At 43.2% G+C, this 20,163-nt stretch overlaps 1 protein-coding gene across 1 annotated transcript in view; it reads right to left on the bottom strand.

The window, feature by feature from the left end:
• foxn3 (forkhead box N3) overlaps positions 1–20,163 on the bottom strand; it is a gene marked incomplete at both ends in the record, with an annotated part of 69,087 nt that overhangs the window by 10,623 nt on the left and 38,301 nt on the right. The window contains one exon of the mRNA XM_080011968.1: positions 12,437–12,504. Within this exon, the coding sequence (XP_079868094.1) occupies positions 12,437–12,504 (68 nt within the window). The remainder of the gene's footprint in view (positions 1–12,436; positions 12,505–20,163) is intronic.

Below are 20,163 nucleotides of genomic sequence, written 5' to 3'. Positions count from 1 at the left end.
AACAATCAAAATTAGATATAGATCGTAAAGGAGTTCACTGGGGAGTGGCAACAAATGCCCCACCGTACGTTCTCCAAGATCAGACAGCCTTCTGGTAAAAATGAGCGGCAACGTACAGACTCATATCAAGGCAAGCAGCACACAGACATGGATCCTTCCACCATGGCATCGGGGAAACCATGCTCAAATCTGTCTCATGTCCCCGGATAGTTATTAGGCTTTAAGTTTGCATTACTTGAGAGATAAACTTACCACTCTGTGGCAGCTTATCGCTGTGCTTAAATGCAGTCCAACGGGGCAAATGGCTTGAGAAAAATCTCCTTTTCGAAAATGGGAAACACGCAGGCTTGCATGTTTGCATTGCACTGGACTGCATTTAAGCAGTGTCAAGTTTTCAGCAGAGTGGTAAGTTTCTCAATAGTAACGCATTTGGCGAGGTTGAGCTATGCACAGCTATAAATGATGGGAAAAAATATTTGAAAAAAGATCTGTGTTGAAAAAGAGTGAACCATTAATTGAATTTAAGATGCTTTCATTTTCTGTGTGTGATTGCCTATTCATGGCCAAGTGGGATTCCAATTGACTTGTTTTTCAGTTTCCTTCTGTTTTTCAGGGGGGAAATGAAGCCGTCCTGAGACTTCCTGGTAAGCCAGAGGCTGCAGGTAGCCAAGGCAACCAGTTCCCTGGTTCATGTGCTACATTCAAACTGGACCGAACTAGTTGGAGTCTGTGTGTGTGTGTGTGTGTGTGTGTGTGTGTGTGTGTGTGTGTGTGTGTGTGTGTGTGTGTGTGTGTGTGTGTGTGTGTGTGTGTGTGTGTGTGTGTGTGTGTGTGTGTGTGCGTGCGTGTGCGTGTGCAGAGAATCAGTGAATTAATTTTAAGACTTTTTAGAACCTTTCTGAATGGCACTTTGATCCAAAGTTCATACACATGAAATGCCGACGACAAAAAACTGTTATTGTTTCACTTGTTTTCATGTTTTTCTCTAATCTGGTCATTTCCTCATGCCATGTCACTAACCTCCATGTCATTTCGAATCCGCCCACTCCGCTTTTGTAGGGAGAGCTTTGCGGTCACTCGGTACCCTTCACCTCCGTACCCTGCCTGCAGCACATTCCGTTTTCGTCCCTCAGTATAAATGCCAGTCCACTTCCCTTTGTCCTCTGCTGGATTGTCTCTTGCATTACACTGAGCTTTCCCGCATTACTACCTGTTCACTGTACCTTCCGTCCGAACCACTGCCTGTTTCCCCACGACCCTGATTCTCTGCCTGTTCCCTGCCAGTTGACATTGCCCTCTCTGACTGATCTCCTGGTTTTGACCCCGCCTTTTTTTTTTGGAATAAACCTCATGGACTTTGGCTTCTGACCTGACTGCTTTTGTGTCATGCTTATGGGTTCACATCCATTCTTAGTCAGTGAGTGTAACAATAAATGAACAGCATCCACATATGTATTTGTCCTAATCAATACAGCGAAGCATCAGAGGAAAATATGTTTTTTGATATTATGTTGTCAGACTTTATCATGACTTGTGGCCCCCCGATCAAGATTGGCTGTAATCGGGGACATTTGACAATTGGCGACAATTAGCGTTCGCTAAATGAATAAAAGCGGATAGAACATTTCTTATTGTACCAATCTTAAATTTAGACTTGGACCGTTGTAATTTCTCTTTGCAAACAAATGCGAAGATGCTTCAATGAGATCATCAGGAAAATAACAGGTAAACCACTGAATGACTTAGGCCCTTAACTGCTTTTCTCAGACAATGTGGACATCCCGCATCCCACATCCCACAACCCGTGGTCCCCTCGACACGGACCCCCACGACCCGTGTTTTTGTATCGGGACCTGCCAGTTGAGCCCCACTGCAGATAATGGACGATAGACAACATCTCTCTCTTTTCACTCGTTCCATTTATCTCATTTCCAAAATCCAGATCTGGTCCATGAAAGCTCCAGCTCACTCCCCTTTTCAAGGCACGGAGATGTTTGAGAGGAGAGACAAGTAAAACAAACAAACAAAGGAAAAACATGGTAAACGGGCAAAAAAAAGGGAAAATTCACAAAAATACCAGAGCTAACGTATGGCTGTTGAACGTCGTGCCCCCTCGGGGGAAACCGGCGGGAGTTTTGGCAGACGCGACAGAGGGAAAAGGCGAGAGATCAAATGGCTACAGAGCCTCGCGTTGCACGCCGCTTCTCATCTGGGTCCCGCTAACAGATGCTAACAGATGCTAACCCTGCTACACCCACGGAGAGAGAGCGGATAACTTTGATAGTAGAAGAAAGGGGGGGGGTATTCGCTCGACTCGCGGGGCGACGCTCTAACCAACCTGCCCACGCACGCCGGGAAGAAAATAAGTAAACAAAGCAGTCAAGTGTAATTCACGTGGGGGCGGAGCACACACTGGAAGCGGCTCCCGGGGGACCAATAGCAGAGGGGCTTCTGGGAGCAAGGGGGCAATTACTGTAGAAGATTGAGTTGGTAATCTGTTTGGGTTAAAATTGGTACATTTGATGAAAAAAAAAAGATTTTTTTTTTTTTTCCAGGCCGTACCAAAAACATTGAATATTGATATTTTCACGAGTTTCACGAGTGAAAATAGAGACAGCGCGTGACACAGTGCGTGACACCATTTGAATTACTGAATAAGAGTCAGAATGCATACATTTAAAGTTTTCCATATCGATTGTCATTATTATTGTTACAGATTCCATGCCACATTGGTACAGATTTGACATACTTTAAGCCTTGTAGTGTAGTGTAGATGGAGAATTTCCACTCATCTAGGAAGGGGATCCATGTTTAAAATTTGGCAATATTTGCAAAGAAAAAGACCAGACCATTATTGGCAATGCCACAGCAATGGTGTAACTTTACATGATAGATGTCTTATCTTATCAATGTAAATCTAAAATAAAAACACAGGGTTTTTCTGCCCTGTAATGGGGACGCACTGGCACTGTTACACAGCTCTTCAACTCCGTCTCTCTAAGACCATGTGGGACCGTCTCTTAGTCGCATTTGTGTTTTACATTTCATACACAAGAAGGAAAATAACAAAACAAAATAAATGTCAAAATCTTTCTGTAAATCTCTGCTGAGTCCAAACGGATTAAACTGATTATTAGATTATATTCTGTATTTCTATATTGTAATCACATGATTTTAGATATTATCATCATAATACTATTATTATTATCGTACGATACAAATGACCAGATTCATCAGTTTCTCTATCCAGCCATTTTCTCTGCGTAACGGGCCATTGCGCACACTCAGAGGAGTGCCATGGCCCTTCACACCTGCGGGGTACCACGCCTCTCAGAGTGCAAAACATTTGCAAATGACTTGACTTTTAAGTGTTCCGTTGTGGATTAATAGCCATGGCATTTTTAGGGGGGGACACTTTTTAGTCCCAAGTATTACGTGCAGGACGTCATAAACCTTGGCAGTAGACTTCCAGAACAACTTGCGTTGCTTTTCTCGCTTAAAGTATCCCACCTCGGCCAAGTCCGACATGCTGGGGGCAACTTTGGGTTTTCTAAGCCAGCTTGCTAGCCAATCAAAGCCTTTCAGGCGGCAGTCGCTGGGCAAAACAGGGGGAGTGAAAGGCGGACAAAGGAGAGGAAGTGCCTCAAGGCGATCTGCAAGTGTTCTCATGTAACATTTATTTAACCATTCAGGTCAGCAGACAGCTCTCAGACAGCCGACGCTTCCTCTCAAACACACACACGTACACATTTGTGTCAGATTTTCTAAATCTAAGGTCATATTTCTCTCATACGGACAACTCGCAATGGGGATCTAGGAATGAGGTTGCCAGGATTGCGCCTCTAGTCCACCACTGGCACTCGGACGTGAGCAGGACTATTGGGTTGCCAGGCGTGTGCATTATCCCTTTTTGTGAGGGCAGCTTTTGATACATTCCGCCCCCTGGGCAAGGTCAAGGCTGTTAGCCATGATAGAGGAGCAAGGGGCAGCTAGGGATACAATATGGACACACACACACACACACACACACACACACACACACACACACACACACACGCACACACTCGCTCATTTTTTCCTTTTCACTTGCTCTGACTCAGTCAATCTGAAGTGCTCAGAGCACCTGAGCTAGATAAAAATGGTGCTAAAGGTGTGATTGAACACACACACACACACACACACACACACACACACACACACACACACACACACACACACACACACACACACACACACACACACACACACACACACACACACACACACACCTCCCCCATTTCCGGCCACCCACAGATGGAGAGTGAGGAGATATCATCGATTGCCATGATGACAAGCTCCTCGACTGCCAAAGTAATACTTTTCAACTCACTCGCACCATCAGTGTGTGTCTGTGTGTGAGCACCGACGTGAGCAGACATCAAAGCTTTCCATCCTTACATGCACAAATGTGAAATTGGGGCATTTTCCAGAGGTGAAGCGTTGCGAAATCGGAGGGGCGTTGAAGGTATGAGTGCAGGGGGGATGAGATGAAATGGCTGGTTGGGGTATGGTTGGTATTGTAGATAGATAGACAGACAGACAGACAGACAGACAGACAGAAAACAGACAGATAAATAGATAGATAGATAGATAGATAGATAGATAGATAGATAGATAGATAGATAGATAGATAGATAGATAGATAGATAGATAGATAGATAGATAGATAGATAGATAGATCTCAGAATTTTTAGGGGTTTATTGACTCTTCTGGCACTTCCGCAAATCCAAACTTTTGGCTATATTTGCGATTTACATAACAGACTAGAAACAGGAAGTTGCGTTGCTTCCTATTGGCAAGGTTTGTACTGTAGGCAATGTCACACTGTGGATTCACTGCAGAAATGGCATAACGCAGCTCTAAATAAAATGTATTTGTGTTAAACATTTTAAAAAAATACACAAAAGCCACACGTGACTATAATATGAGCTTTCAGTCTTCAAAAGTGTCAGATTCAACGTTATTTTTAAGGCTTGAAAGTTTGCCCCGTTGGACTGCATTTAAGCACAGTGAGATGCTGCTGCAGAGTGGTAAGTTTCTGTAGAAAAACACTTACGGGAAGATGGGACGAGATGAGTTTTAATAGTTTATAAATGATGGGAACCAGCATTTAAATAACCTAAATATTCCAAAGTTGGAGTACCTATACCAGGGATGCTTCAATACGTCGATCGCGATCGACTGGGAGATCACAAATGTAGTGCGGGTAGATCGCACGCCATTCAAAATTATTATTATTTTTTTTAACCCATCTGACCAAGATGTTGAATGAGCAAAATTTAGAGCTGCAAGGAAAAGACAAAACTGTGGTCAACATGATCAGTTCAGTTAATGCTTTCAAACGAAAAGACCCAGAGACCCAAGGGAAGGCGTGTGTGCAACTTGACAGTGCCGCTACACAGAGCAGATTGAAAATTGTCTGTCAGACTTTGACAAAAGGTTTCAAGACTTTGCTTTACTTGAGCCAATCACTACATTTATGTGCTACTCATTTTGGGAAGATATTGAGATTGATTCACTCGCATCAAAAATTGCAACACCGTTTCACCTGAACTGGTCTGCAGTGGAGGATGAGATGTTAACACGACAGGCTGACATTCAGCTGAAGTCCAGGGCTCATGGACTCTTTCTACCAAGGATTAACAAATGAACTAACTTAAGGACTTTTCCTTCACTGGCAGAGCTTAGACACCTGGAAATAACCCAAGCCTGAACCTGAGTGACTACCGGTTGTCTGGAGATACCTTTGTAGTCCAAAAAGTGAACGGCATTGACATTGTCCTAACTATCTATATCTAAACCTAAAAGTTGGACACTAATCTAAGGTTGGGATACTATATCTACTTGGACCAAGGACCAAGTAGGCGACCTCCAGATATCCAGATGTGTGAAGAGGTGGGGTGTGAAAGCCCTTGAACGTCCGAACCACTGCCTGTTTCCCCACGACCCTAAAGGCTCCTGTATACTTCATACAAGGTTGAAATTAGCGGACTTTTAGAGCCAATATGGTGGCTTTATGACCTAAAAATGGGCGGTGAATAGCCTCAGCAAATCCAGGGATGGCTCTCCGGTCAGAACTAGACTAAATTGTCGCAACAAAATACGATTGGTCAACAGTCTCACGTTTTACGTATATTATGTACTTCCGGTAGGTCCGCTTTCGGTCCACTAATAAATAGCGATGACCTGCAGTAGTAAATAATTTTCTACTTTTTTTCTAACTTTGAAACATTTTGGTTGGTTAGTTTGGTTTTCTCTTGTGTCCTCCCAGCTCCACGGAGAAAAAACTCATCTGCTCCTCCTTTTGGCGTGGAGCCTGTCGCACTGAGCGCGCTAGCCTTGATCAAAACACTTTGTACACCAGCAGTCGCACAGTCATTCGTTTTCGATCGCAGACAAAGTATACTGGAGCCTTTACAATTGAAGACGAGCTCCGCAGCCTTCCCTCCCGCATATGCAAATGCTTGCTCACAAACCCGTACTGAAACCGGCCAAGTACAGTTTCCTGCAAAGATTACAAATGGTTCTGCAGGAGAAATAACAAAGAAGGACAATACAGAGACACAATTTGCCAACTGTCAAGAAAACGGAAACAAGAACAACCTTCTTTTCCACACCGCCAATCTCCCGGGCATGGCATACTGCAATAAGAGACTGCCATCCCTCTGTTAAGAAAGAGGGTTTTAGCCGAGGGTGGACGCTAGAAATAAACTCCTGAAGATGAACCGACCACGTTACGCCTCTACAGGAAAGGAACGGTGAGGATAGAGGGCAACATGACCCTATTTGAAGAAGATCAGAGAGAGAGAAGAGTGCAGGAGAAGAAACTCTACCCCTGGTGAGGACTCCCCCACCACCAGTCAGCCGGACATCACACCTCCAGCCGACGATGACTCAGAAGAACCCACCGCCACAGAGTCCTCCTCCCACACCGAACCGAGAGTCGGATCCACTAGGAAACAATCCTTCAACTCAGTGCCGTGCAGAACCAATGAGACAAGAACAACCCCAAGAAAACCCACACTGCCCCAACTGGCCTGATTACCAGACCTCCTGAAGGCAACCATGCAAGCCACGAAATGTGGGCACATACAGTCCTCAGATTGTGCTCCTTGTGGACCAAATGTTTCTATTTTTACCCGTATTTATATATATATATTTTTTAACAGCTTTGTTTACCCTTATTTGTTAAGATTGTACGTTTAATTTTCATTTTGTTTCGGTTATTTATACTTTATGTTTATATTTACCGATCAGCCACAACCTTAAAACCATCATAATAACTAGGGATGCAATGGTACAGTGGGCTCATGATTCGGTATGTATCATGGTTTTGGGGCCACGGTAACGGTACGTTTTCGGTATCTTTATATTTAAGAAAAAAAAATGTTTAAAAGATAAAAGGTGTAAAATCATAGTTGTCTGCCATAAATTACTAGTGTGCTGTAATACCGTGGTTTCACATATGCAAATTGAACCATAGGGGGCGTATAACATAGCGAATGGTTTCGATAACATACCGTTGTGGGGGTCCCTGTCCACAGGTAAGGGTTTAGGGAGGGTCTTTCTGGCCGTGGTGTGCCAACATGGCAAGAGTTTTTATTGTCCTTTTAAACAATAAGTTACGTTGGCCACAATTATAAATAACAAAATGATGATTATTATAATATAAAGGTGGATAATAATCATCTCAGGTTCAGGAGGAATGGCGTTCCGCTACTGGGCTGCTGACGAGCCCGATTCCCACTGTAAGACAGACAAACATGAAGAAAACTCCCTGCCTTGAGTCGGCCCAATTAGCGTCCATGTGGCACTGATTGCATCCCTAATAATAACCACTAATATTGTGTAGGTCCCCCTCGTGCGACCAAAACATCTCTGACCCGTTGAGGCATGGATTTCACAAGACCTCTGAACGTCGTTGTTCCAGCACATCCCACAGATGCTCGATCGGATCATCCTACATCCACATGATGTAGAAAAAAACATGCTTTACCAGACCAGGCCACCTTCTTCCCTTGTTCCATGGTTGAGTTCTGACACTCACGTGCCCGTTGTAGGCGCTTTTGGCGGTGGACAGGGGTCAGCATGGGCACTCTGACCGCTCTGCGGCTACGCAGCCCCATACGCAACAAGCTGCGATGCACTGTGTGTTCTGACACCTTTCTGTCATAGCAGCATTAAGCTCTTCTGTGGGATCGCACCAGACAGGCTAGACTTCGCTCCCCACGCACATCAATGAACCTATAGGCGCCCACGACCCTGACGCCGGTTCAACACTGGTCTTTCATTGGAGCACTTTTGTTCGGTACTAATCACTGCATACCAGTAACACCCAACAAGACCTGTCATTTTGGAGATGCTCTAACCCAGTCGTCTAGACATCACAGTTTGGCCCTGGTCAAAGTTGCTCAGATCCTTACACTTGCCCATTTTACCTTCCAACACAACAACTTCAAAAACCGACTGTTCACTTGCTGCCTAATATATCCCACCACTTCACAGGTGATAAACAAGATGAGCAATGTTATTCACTTCACCTGTCAATGGTTTTAATGTTGTGGCTGATCGGTGTATACATACTTAATATACTGTATATATATTATAGGAAAATGAAAATATATATATATATATATATATATATATATATATTTATTTGTTTGTTTACACATATACATATTTTAACACATATATATCTATTTTCATATATATTAACATAGATACTTTGTTTTTAAGAGTCTATTTTTATTTGAGATAACCACTAATCTGTCTGTACTTTTGACTGCAACATAAAAAAAATTCTGGTTTAATTTGATGTTTTATTTTTATTTTCCATTTGCTTTGGCCACAAAAGGTAGGTTTCCTGTGCCAATAAAGGCTTGGATTCAAATTTAATTGACTTGAAAGCCAGAGATGGAAAGGATGGGGGAAGGACTCTGCACACACACATGTATACAGTGACAATAATCGCCCCTGAAAAGCTCAAGAGTTCATTCAACCCTGGACTCCTCAACACATCCACACATCAAAACGCCAAGACTTTTATGTGATAGCAAGAGGGAGAGAAAGAGAGCGGCGGAGGAGGGGAAAAATAAGAAAGAGAGCAACAATTGTGGTTTTGCAGGAAACAAGAGTTGCTGTGTTGCAATGACCATCTCTGTGAGGGAGGTAGAATGTGTTTTTTGTGTAAATAAATATGGGATTTATTGACACCAGAAAAATCTATATCCATCTATCTAATTGTCTCTCTGTCAATCCATCCATCTATGTCTCTCTGTCTATTCATCCACTCATCCATCTATCCGTCTGTCAATCCATTTATCTATATATCTATCTATCCGTCTGTCCGTCTTTCCATCGGTATGTTGTCTGTAACTATCTATCTATCTTTCCATTTCTCTTTCTCTCCATCATCTATCTACAGTATCTGCCTCTCGATCTCTCTGTCTATCCATTTATCTATGACCTATCTATCCATCTATCTATCCATCCATGTCTCTCTTTTTCTATCACATATCTATCCATCTTTCCATCCATCCATCTGTCTACCGGTCTTTATCTGTCCATCTATCTATTTATCATCAATCTGACGGTCTCTATCCATCTATCCACCTGTCTATGTGTTGGCCTGTCTTTCCATCTATCTACCATTTATCCATCCATCTGTTTGTCTATCCATCTATTATCTATCAATCCATCCCTCTATCAGATGATAGAGAGAGAGAGAGAGAGAGAGAGAGACAGACAGTGAGAGATAATGAGTGTATCAGATATATAGATGGATTTATAGATGATAATCCATCTCTGCATATGTCTGTCTGTCCATCCATCCGTCCATCGGTCCGTCCGTCAGTCCTTCCGCCTATCTATCTATCTATCTGTCTGTCTGTCTGTCTGTCTGTCTGTCTGTCTGTCTGTCTGTCTGTCTGTCTGTCTGTCTGTCTGTCTATCTATCTATCTATCTAGCCAGTGTTTCCCTGGATAATGTTCAGCTTCTGCCCAACATTAAGGCACTCTTCTTACTCCATTAATTGCGCTGCGATCCATGAAAATGAGGTCTGTGCAACTCCAGCTCATGCAGAACAACTCTTTGACGCAAGTATCGGTTGCCAAAAAAACAAAAACGAGCCTTTAATCGAGAAAAAGCAAACAAAAAAAGAGAAGATTTGCTGGAAAGAGAGCGGGGAGATCGACAACAGAAAGTAAGGAAGGAAGAACAAAAAAAAAGAGAGCGATAAGGAAAGAAGCCGATCCCCTCAGAGACAGCTCTGTTGGTTAATCCCCGATTAGAATGGCCTCCCGGTCTCTTGTCTCCGCACACAAAACCCTAATTTACCTCTCTCTCTCTCTCTCTCTCTCTCTCTCTCTCTCTCTCTCTCTCTCTCTATCCTCCACATTCATTACCCATAGTGGGTTTGTGTGTGCGCGAACCCTCTCAGCTTCTCTGAAGGGAAATCCTTAACTACTCAAGGCTGCATGGCAAGTGGTTTTTGATGGGCTCAGGGAACACATAATCAAACACACACACACACTCATACACATACACACAAAGCGGAAGACACAAATGCACAACGGAACTTCCATTCTATAGATATGTCCTAAAAAACTGCAACTGCATTAAAAAAATCTGTGTACCGTCAAATTTACCCAACGGCCACGGTTGATTTTTCAGTCTTGGAAGTGTATATGTACATTAATTTATTGTGAAATTCAGGGTAGCCAGAATTAGGTTTTGGGGGTTTTCTTTGGGCAAAGTCGTGTCCATGCCTGTCGAAAAAGTCCAGACTTGAGAAAAAAAGGCCTGTCGGCGTCCACTAAATGAGGTAGGTGTGGGTTTTGGGAGGGGTTTGAAAGATCCCTCTGAGTCGGAAAGCTCCTGGGTAGTGATTCTACCTTCCGCTAATAACACTTACAGGTGCTCTCCATGTATTATTTAGGTGATTGATTTGAATTTTCCCAATGTGACAAGGACATGATTAATCCCCACCCCGGGAAGGACGCATCCTGTCCAACAAATAGTCTATTCTTCTATTTGTTTCCTTCTGCAAACTTTCTAGGGTTGGCTATTAGGAATACACCGATAGTGATGTTGTGTATCAGATGTGGGCTCATTCAATGCATTATTGAAATCCCCAAGTCCTCAGGATCAGTAGGTAGCCATAATTGCAAAATTAACAATAAAAAATAGTAGTAATGAATAAATGAACAAAGGAACAACAGTAAAACTGCTTTAGAGCCCCAGTTCCGGTGCTCATTTCTAGACCGGTGTGATGTCACGTGCCATTTTGATCCGAACATCTGAATATCGAGGGAACTCTCTGAATGCCTTGCAACCATTTCATCTCCAACTCTCCATTAACCTTTCAATTTACCACTCTCTCTCTCTCTCTCTCTCTCTCTCTCTCTCTCTCTCTCTCTCCATCCCCCTCTCTCTTTCTCGCTCTTGCTCCCTAGGGAGGTGTTATACCATTAGTGCAGTTGTTTTGTAACCCCAGAAGACAAGGTGTGCAACAGGGAGCAGCGGAGAAACCGTGGGGCCCTGGGACTGCGCAGATTGGCTCTAATCTGCACTGTACTCGAGGGATACAGGAGAGGAGAGGACGAGAGAGGAGGAGGAGGGGGCAGAATAGCTGCCCATGCCTGTCCAGGAGGAGACTGGAGCTCCATCTCTTCAGGTTAGAGCTGGGCCCAAATCTATCATGCTTCACAGACTTCCTAAATGCCCCAAAATGGACACAGAGTGATGCAAATGTAGTCCTAGGCATGTGAGTAAAAGCATTTTGCCAATATTGTTAACCAAGAACACTACTCTTAACTCCACTTGTGCTCTCAATTAAGAGAGCACAAGAGCTGTCCTGATCCGTTAGGAGTTAGGATTTGATGAGGGATGGTGTTCAGCCACAAACAACGTGTACAACGTACATTCTGGGGTAGGAGAGATGTGTTGGGAACGTTTCGCAGCAAGGAACGCTGAACAGCAAGCGAAGAGATCTAGAACATCTACAAGAAAATCCCATGCCTTTTTCTGTAGAAACTTAAGTTCTTGAAACTTTACACCTTTGGGCAATGGGAAGGCTCAGGTCTAGGTTCATCACAGCCAACAATTTGGATACGCAGATTCCCCACAACCTGAAGTAATGTAAAAAACAATGAATTCATGAAAAAAAAAAGCGAAGTTAAGTTAAGATCATTGCGTCAAGCAGAGATGAGGACACAACTTAAAAAAAAAACGATTACAAGATGTCATTAATATTTCAAGTAACAAGGAACAAGTGGCTGAATATAAAGACAGAGAGATATAAAGAGAGACAGAAGGACTGAGACGAAGAAAGGAAGAGGAACTGTCAGGCAGGTACTCAAAAAGAAAAACAGACAGAAAGACAGGGACAGTCCTACCTTGCAGCAGAACTTCGCCGTTTTTCCTGTAGAATGGACTGCTCTGCCATATTTGCGGACTTGATATACTGGAGGAGCAAAAACAGGGGGAAAAAAGACCTTCATGAGAAGATTGTGTGTGGGGAAATAAAAGACAAAAATCCAACAACTCTGACAACATTTTATTTTTTACCGAGGAGATGTTGTGGGAGTAAGAGAACCAGAGAATGCCAACATTGATGGCCGCTTTTCAAAAGAATTAACTGTCTGCGGTAACGGTATGCGGTCTAAAAGCCGCCTTTACACTGAAACCAACAACAGATCTGACTGTTAGGACTCACCCCCTGGCAGCTGCCGTAGTGCATGTGTCTAGATCCTGGATCATGGGGTTAACCTAACCTCATTTAAAAAGAATTGTTGAAGAAAATGGGAGAGCACGGGCATCTTCTCCAGTGCAGTAGCCAGATAGCTCATAGCCATTTTGCCATTTTCAATAAATGGAAGAGGGGTGAACATTTCCCTTATGTAGTGTTTGCAAAGAGTGCATATGGCAGTACCGACTATTAAAATTATTATCGTCATCATTTTACATATGTACATAACTTATTTCGTTTTAAACCCAGTTCGAATAAAGCTGGCTTGCCAGGTGCTCGGCAGCAGTGGATTTCGGTTGTGTTGTGTCGAAGCAATTTTGTCACAAGAGCTGAAAAATGTCAACACAATCGGAGCCTTGACCGGACACAAAACTTGTTCAGAAATTACTTCTGAACATGACTTTTGTTGACTTGTTAACATTGACACGTGGTTGCAAGGGTGAGTCATATTGCATAAGTTTTAAAAGCACCGAACAGAGTTTAAGCCAAATTGTCTGAAATTTCATGTGCATCGGTCTCAAAAACGAAGGGGGGTCTGTAAAATCAAAACATGATATGCCAAACATAGACAAACTGCATCCGCAAAGAGGCTCAGTGGTCGCAAGTCAAAGCTTACTTACAGGGATAGACACTATACAAGAGGGTGGGTAAATGCCCCAAAAGTACATCCTAAAGATTTGCCGTTAATGAATTGGCACCCAGTCTCAACAAAAATGACACTTCTCAAAACAGGAAAGCCAACGCACAAAGACGCATTAACCTGGTATGAGGAGGTCAAAACGTGGACAACCGGGCAATGGAAACAGGCAAAATGGTCTGATGGGTGATCTTTCACCCTATTTCCTCCATGCGCAAATGTTTATGTTTGGAGTAAGCCAAAGGATGTCTTCAACCAACAATGTCTGTTGCCTACCATTGAACTTACAAACACAATATAAGGAGTTGGGAAAATTGCATCACTTTTCTGTAATGCAGACATTTTTAAGATAAGTCACCATACAAAGATAAGCATGTCGATATACACTACCAAGCTGTACTTAACATCAACATATAGACCAGATAAATGTATGACCATATGTATATGTATGTGACAAATAAGCTCTTGAACTTGAACTTGATGAAATAATGAATCACAGTTAAAACAATCAAATACACCCAAACCACACACACACACACACACACACACACACACACACACACACACATACACACACACACACACACACACACACACACACACACACACACACACACACACACACACACACACACACTTTTTCTGTCTTTCTCACTCTTTTCCGACAAAGCCCTTGTTTTAATCGGCTTACACCATATTAGCTCGCTACTTTAGCCATTGCACAAACAGAGGGCAGTGCAGTCCAAGTCATGAGGAGTCCAGCTAGGCCAATCATCACTTTGCATGCATTAGCCGCACGCACGCACGCACGCACGCACGCACGCACGCACGTACGCACGCACGCACGTACGCACAGAGACCTAACATGCACACACATATACATGGACACACAAACACACACAAACACCAACAACACCGTTAGTTAGACGCCTTCACAGATGTATAAAAATACAAAACACACACACGTGTGTGTGTGTGTGTGTGTGTGTGTGTGTGTGTGTGTGCCTATGCTCCTGATCTCCACTCCTTACTGTGCTTTCTAGAATATTAGGACTGCTTGGTAAAGAAAATAATTGGGGCATGAACAAAACCAAGCAAAACCTGTGACTCACCCCTCTCCATAGCTAGGGATGAATTCTAAATCCCAAGATAAGGAATGAAGCCAGGTTCCATTACATTGGAACTACAAAGTTATTTCAAGTGGTTCAACAGAGAATACAAAGAATACAAACCCCTGCAATATTTCAGACTCACTATTATGAGGTTTCACCCTAAGGGGGACTTCATACTTGTGAGGACTTTATATTTACAGTATGAGGACTCCATTCTATTGAAGACTTCACACTACTGAGGACTTCATACTTTTGAGGACTTTACACTTATGAGGACGTTGTACTATTGAGGTCTTCACATTATGAGTGTTTCATTCTTATGAGAACTTCATGTTTAAGAGGACTTCAAATTTTGAGGACTACCAATACTGTTTGTTTCTAAAGAATGTTTAGCTGACTGTGACTGACATATAGTTGGTTTAATATTGTGACAAATGGACTTAATGTCAGTCATTTTGGACAAAAAACATCTGCCAAATGACATAATGGAATGGAATGGAATGAGGACTTCAGGTTTATGAGGACCTGCTATTATGAGAACTTCATACTTATGAGGACTAGCTCATATCTTCACATCAGCATTCATTTAGACCGCAAGAAGTTGTGTACCACAATCCTTTCACTTCTCAGTGGGCCACCACTTTAAGATGCTCATTGATACTTGACAGAATTGCACACACATTCAATCCCCCTTGTAAATGTTACTTTTGTTTAAGTGAATAGGGGATGAGTATTGATGAGTATTGGGGGGTATTGGGGGGTAACCAGATGGGAGTAGTAGTCACGTGCTGGAAGCAGGAGAACGTGTGGGCGGCGGTGGATCGAAGGTTCAATGCTTGGTTTCCAAAGAGAAGTTCAGCTGCTTCCATCAGGGTGAGATGAGCTTTACTAATGCCTTTGTGACACGGGTAAGTCAGCTCCCGGTCCTCCAGGTTGGGGGTTGGGCGTGGGGTTAACAACCTCACCCCGTAAAAAAAAGCATGTTATGGAAACGACGAGAAGACGCCATTCTGGTAAATGGTGGGGACTCGTCGCCCAATGTTCCAGAAGGAACGGGAGGAACTGAACTGAACTGACTGTGTGAGCTGCCTGGGTAAAAGGCAATCCAAAATTCAGTTTGGATTGCACAATCGGCATTTGTCCCCCTTTTTGTGAATTTTACAATATGTGACGGCGAATCCCCATTTATTGGTCTAAAGTCAGTAAGACTCAGTATGAGTAAGACTTAAAATGTCTCATTTGTGATTTAAGTATTGACTTCCTGCCTTCCCTGCTCAATTTTGGGCACAAACAAAGAAAGAAAAATTGACACAATGAGGCTTGAACATAGTTGTACTTTTAATTTGTTTTCTATCCTGTGTGTGTGTGTGTGCTTTTATGTGTACAGTATGAGTGCCCGCGTGAGCTTACGTTCAGAGAACACTATATTTGCTTTTTTATTTGTGCTTGCATGTTTCGCAATGCCTGTTTGCAAGAGGAAAACATTCAAGTTCTTGTCCAACGTATGTAATCAGCTCTGAGGGTGTTTATGTGTGTGTGTGCGTCTTCAGAATGTTGCATTTGCATGTGTTTGACTAAGTTGAAATGCTAGATCAAACAAAATGAAGAAGTCTGAAGAAATGTATTTGTGTGTGAAAAACATCAGCCTAGTTTACACTACAGATTCACCACCCGCCAAGCCAGTACATATCTCACACACACACACACACACACACACACACACACACACACACACACACACACACACACACACACACACACACACACACACACACACACACACACACACACACACACACACACACACAGAATTGCTATGCTGTTACCTTGGCAACGGCCTGCCTGGTCTTACAGCTTATTTCCCCCCTCTAACATTAGTCGCAAACTGCTGGATGTTTCTCAACACAAACATTACTACAGTGCATAACCCCGAAAATCATAATTTGGTTTCCTTCGCTTTCTGATCCGAGAACTATTCCTCCCCAAGGTGTTGTACCTTGCTTGCAATAATTTCCAAAAACATCACTGTAGTGTGTTGAAAAAATAAAATAACACATAGAAAGGACACGTCATTCTGCCATGTTATTGACATATTACTCAAAATGCTGAAAAAAAATTCAGAAAAGCAATGAATTGCACGACTCTAGAGGAGAACTTCCAAGGGCGAGCGGGACAATGTCAGCTAATGCACCATTGGCCAACCTGTGGAACTAGTGAGGTAATCCAAACTCAATGTTGTACTTTGTGGGTTGGTGGACATGGATGTTAAGAAATGAAACACGCGTGGTGACTGACATACCCTTATAACTGGGTCTTAATAATAATTTTGCTGTATCATCCTGACCCAGTGTCACACTTTTTCGTGCGAACCATGGATGTATTAAAATTTTAACTGGTACTGGTTTCGCTTTTTCTTTATTGAATGGTCTAATAAATTCAAGGTTGGTCCAGAATAGGGATATAGGGTTTTACCCTGAATTACATTAATGAATGCAATTTAACTGGATAAAAATGTCAGCATGTGCATGGCTGGCGGAAAATTTTAATGTACAAATCAGCCAGTGCGATAATCATGTCCATGGTAACAGCGAGCTCCACCAATCAGAGAAGCCACTGTTACACTTAGGATTATGGGTAGTGAAGTTCTGCTTCAGGTTGATATCATATGGACTTGTGGCTTTTACTGTAATGGCTGAGATCGAACTGAACCAAACAGCACGACCACACACACAATCAAGTAGACGTAACAGTTCTTTAATGGCTCTCAGGCAGAAGAGAGGAAGAAGACAAGACGAGGAGGTCAAACCAGGAAATCAGTCCGTACCGCTAACAATCCGAAATGGGCAGGCGAAGGGGTAACTCCAGAATCCAGAAGGCAGGAACTCTGTCAGGACCAAAGACACAGGACAGCTGGGTGGGAGATACTATACAATCAGACACTGCAAGCGTGAACAGGCCCGGGATAAAGATCCAGGCCTAGACAGACAGGTTGTCCCAATGCTATGATGTCACAGTGTTGACTGGGGGAGGCCAATTGGGAGGGGCAGAACTCTAGGGAAGACCAAATCTGAAATGGCAGGAGAAATAAACAGGACAAGTGACAGAATAACACTAAGCTGTGACATCGATTGGAGCAAAAATTAATTATTATCTACATTGCGTAATATTTATGCAATTGTTTCTAAACGGTTGAAACCCTCACGCTAACCTGCAGTACCGTAACCCTAGCCAACTACAAAAGCTACAGTTCTGTGTTATTCTGCATCTTGATGCAATTGCCTTATGGGTAAGGTTGTTATATTACTATAACCTTAAAAACAGGAATGGATATGGATGAAAAACAGCATGTATGTGTTACTTGGGGTTAATTTGGTGGGGTAATATACCTGCGCTGTCAGAATTTATATGTCATTTGCAAAGACCTGAATTATATGTTTGGCCGTTTTAAGTGGTGCGCCCTATTGAACACTACCACCCGTCCAGAGCTGTCCAAAGCAGCTGACCTAATTTTGTAGCTCTTTTAATTACTGAGATAATAGGCTGTAAAGGTGATGTTTAGTCGGGGTTTAAAGGTCAACTCTCAGTTGAGGGTCCCTCGAAATGTTTCAAACTTACATGTCTTAACAAAAAAGATGAGACCTTTCCAAAAATGTGTTTGGTTTTGATCTACCACGAAGTAAAAAAACTGGCTGATTGGTACATTCAAATTTTCAGCCAGGCCCGCAAACGCTGACATCTATATCCAGTTAAATTATATCTATGAATGAAATTCATACTGAGGGTATGACCCTTAATATGACCCCCCGACACACACACACACACACACACACACACACACACACACACACACACGCTCCCCCTCCTTCATCCATGCGCCACTATTCTAAAGTCAAAGAAAATCTCCCCATTCAAATGAATTGGGTAAAATGTAGTTATTTGTAGCATGAAAAAGTGTGAAGGGGGTTGATCATTCATCAAAGTGTGAATGTTGTCATAGTGTGTTATGTTGTCATACTGCATATGAGCAGTATTCAGCCTTCAGTTTTTAATGTCTTCAAAAATATATTTTTGTAAAAAAAATGAACCTCACTGCAAGCCAAATGAAAGTGAAAACACCATAAAACAAGGTTGGCTGAAGGTGCTATTTTACACAGTGGTTATTTTATGTATCTTCTCAGTGCAGCTACAGAAAGCCCGACAACTTTCATGTTCACGGTAGGAGACATTCGTGCTTCAGTTTTACTTTACTTTGAACTTGTCTTCTTACTCATGCTACACTGTCCTACTTAACCTGCCATTATCGTTTACAAAAATTTGTATAAATTTTAGTCTCGCCTTCTCACTTACGGACAGCCTAGCCTTCGTTTCAAGCAGCTATACATAGTTTTTGATTATTTTGGTCCTTGCGGATTCAATGAGGAATGATTTAGTGATACTGCCGGCTTACCAGGTTTTCCCCATGCGGGACCTGGAGGGTGAGGGTGAGGGTCTTCATCCTCTGCCAGGACATGATGTCCTTGGCACACCAGTGGCCAAAGAGTAGTATTTACGTGTTTCCCCCCCGTTCCACTAATCCAACAGGTCCTGGACAGGGTGAGTATTGGCCGTTCACAGACTTGTTTGCAGACCTGAGCTTGACCCTGTGGATGTATCCATTATGCACGGATCTCTTGACTCAGGCCAGGGGAGAGATTTTTCCAGCCCCTCAAATGGAAGTTTGGAGCTGGGTTACCTGAACGGAAAAGGCTGCCGGTTGCAGCTGTGCCTTCACCATCCATTGGTGAGCATTTGAGATTAAACATTACCTTCATTTTGTGAACCATGAAGGTAGGTTAAGTATGACATGATAACGTGCGTTCTTCACTAACAAAAGCCTAATGTTACAGTATAAAGAGAGATTAGAGGGGGAGAGAGGGAGAGAGGGAGAGAGAGAGAGAGAGGGAGAGAGAGAGCGGGGGGGCTGAAATAAGATAGTAGTTTATTAATACCCCGGGAGGGGGGGGGGGGGGGGGTCGCCATAGAGGGAGGGAGATAGAGAGAGAGACAATTGCGAGGGAGAGACAGAAAAAGAGACAGAGAGGGGAGAGAGACAGAGATGGAGAGAGAGAGAGAGAGAGAGAGAGAGAGAGAGAGAGAGAGAGAGATAAAATGACACGCAGCGAGCGAGCGAGCACTAACATTTGTGGACGCCGCAGGACGCCCGCGAGCGCAGCAGTCTTTGTTTGTGTTTTCATAAGAAACACATGGACGACTGGCACGGATCCCTTCATCCTTCTCTCTCTGTCTCTCTCTCTCTCGCTCCCTCTACCTCTCTCTCACGTTCTCCCTCGCTTTGGCACAGCAAACACACAAACGCAGCAAAATATCCCTCCTCCAGTTTCCGCCTCAATTTCTTGGGATGGATCTCTCTCTCTCTCTCTCTCTCTCTCTCTCTCTCTCTCTCTCTCTTTTGCTTTCGCTCCCACTGTCTGCGCTTCCCTTTCTTTCCCTCGTCGGGTGATCCTACGTTCCCACAGCTCTCGGGCAACCTACCGCTTGGATAAAATCTACCATCGCCGCTCTGAGGTGCCAATTCCATTTGCGCTGCCAATTCTGCAATTGTTGCGGTTCAAATATGAACAAATT

This window comes from Zeus faber (genome assembly GCF_960531495.2).
Source record: "Zeus faber genome assembly, chromosome: 13".
NCBI classification, from domain to species: Eukaryota; Metazoa; Chordata; class Actinopteri; order Zeiformes; family Zeidae; genus Zeus; species Zeus faber.
This window is presented reverse-complemented; position numbering and strand designations above follow the sequence as displayed.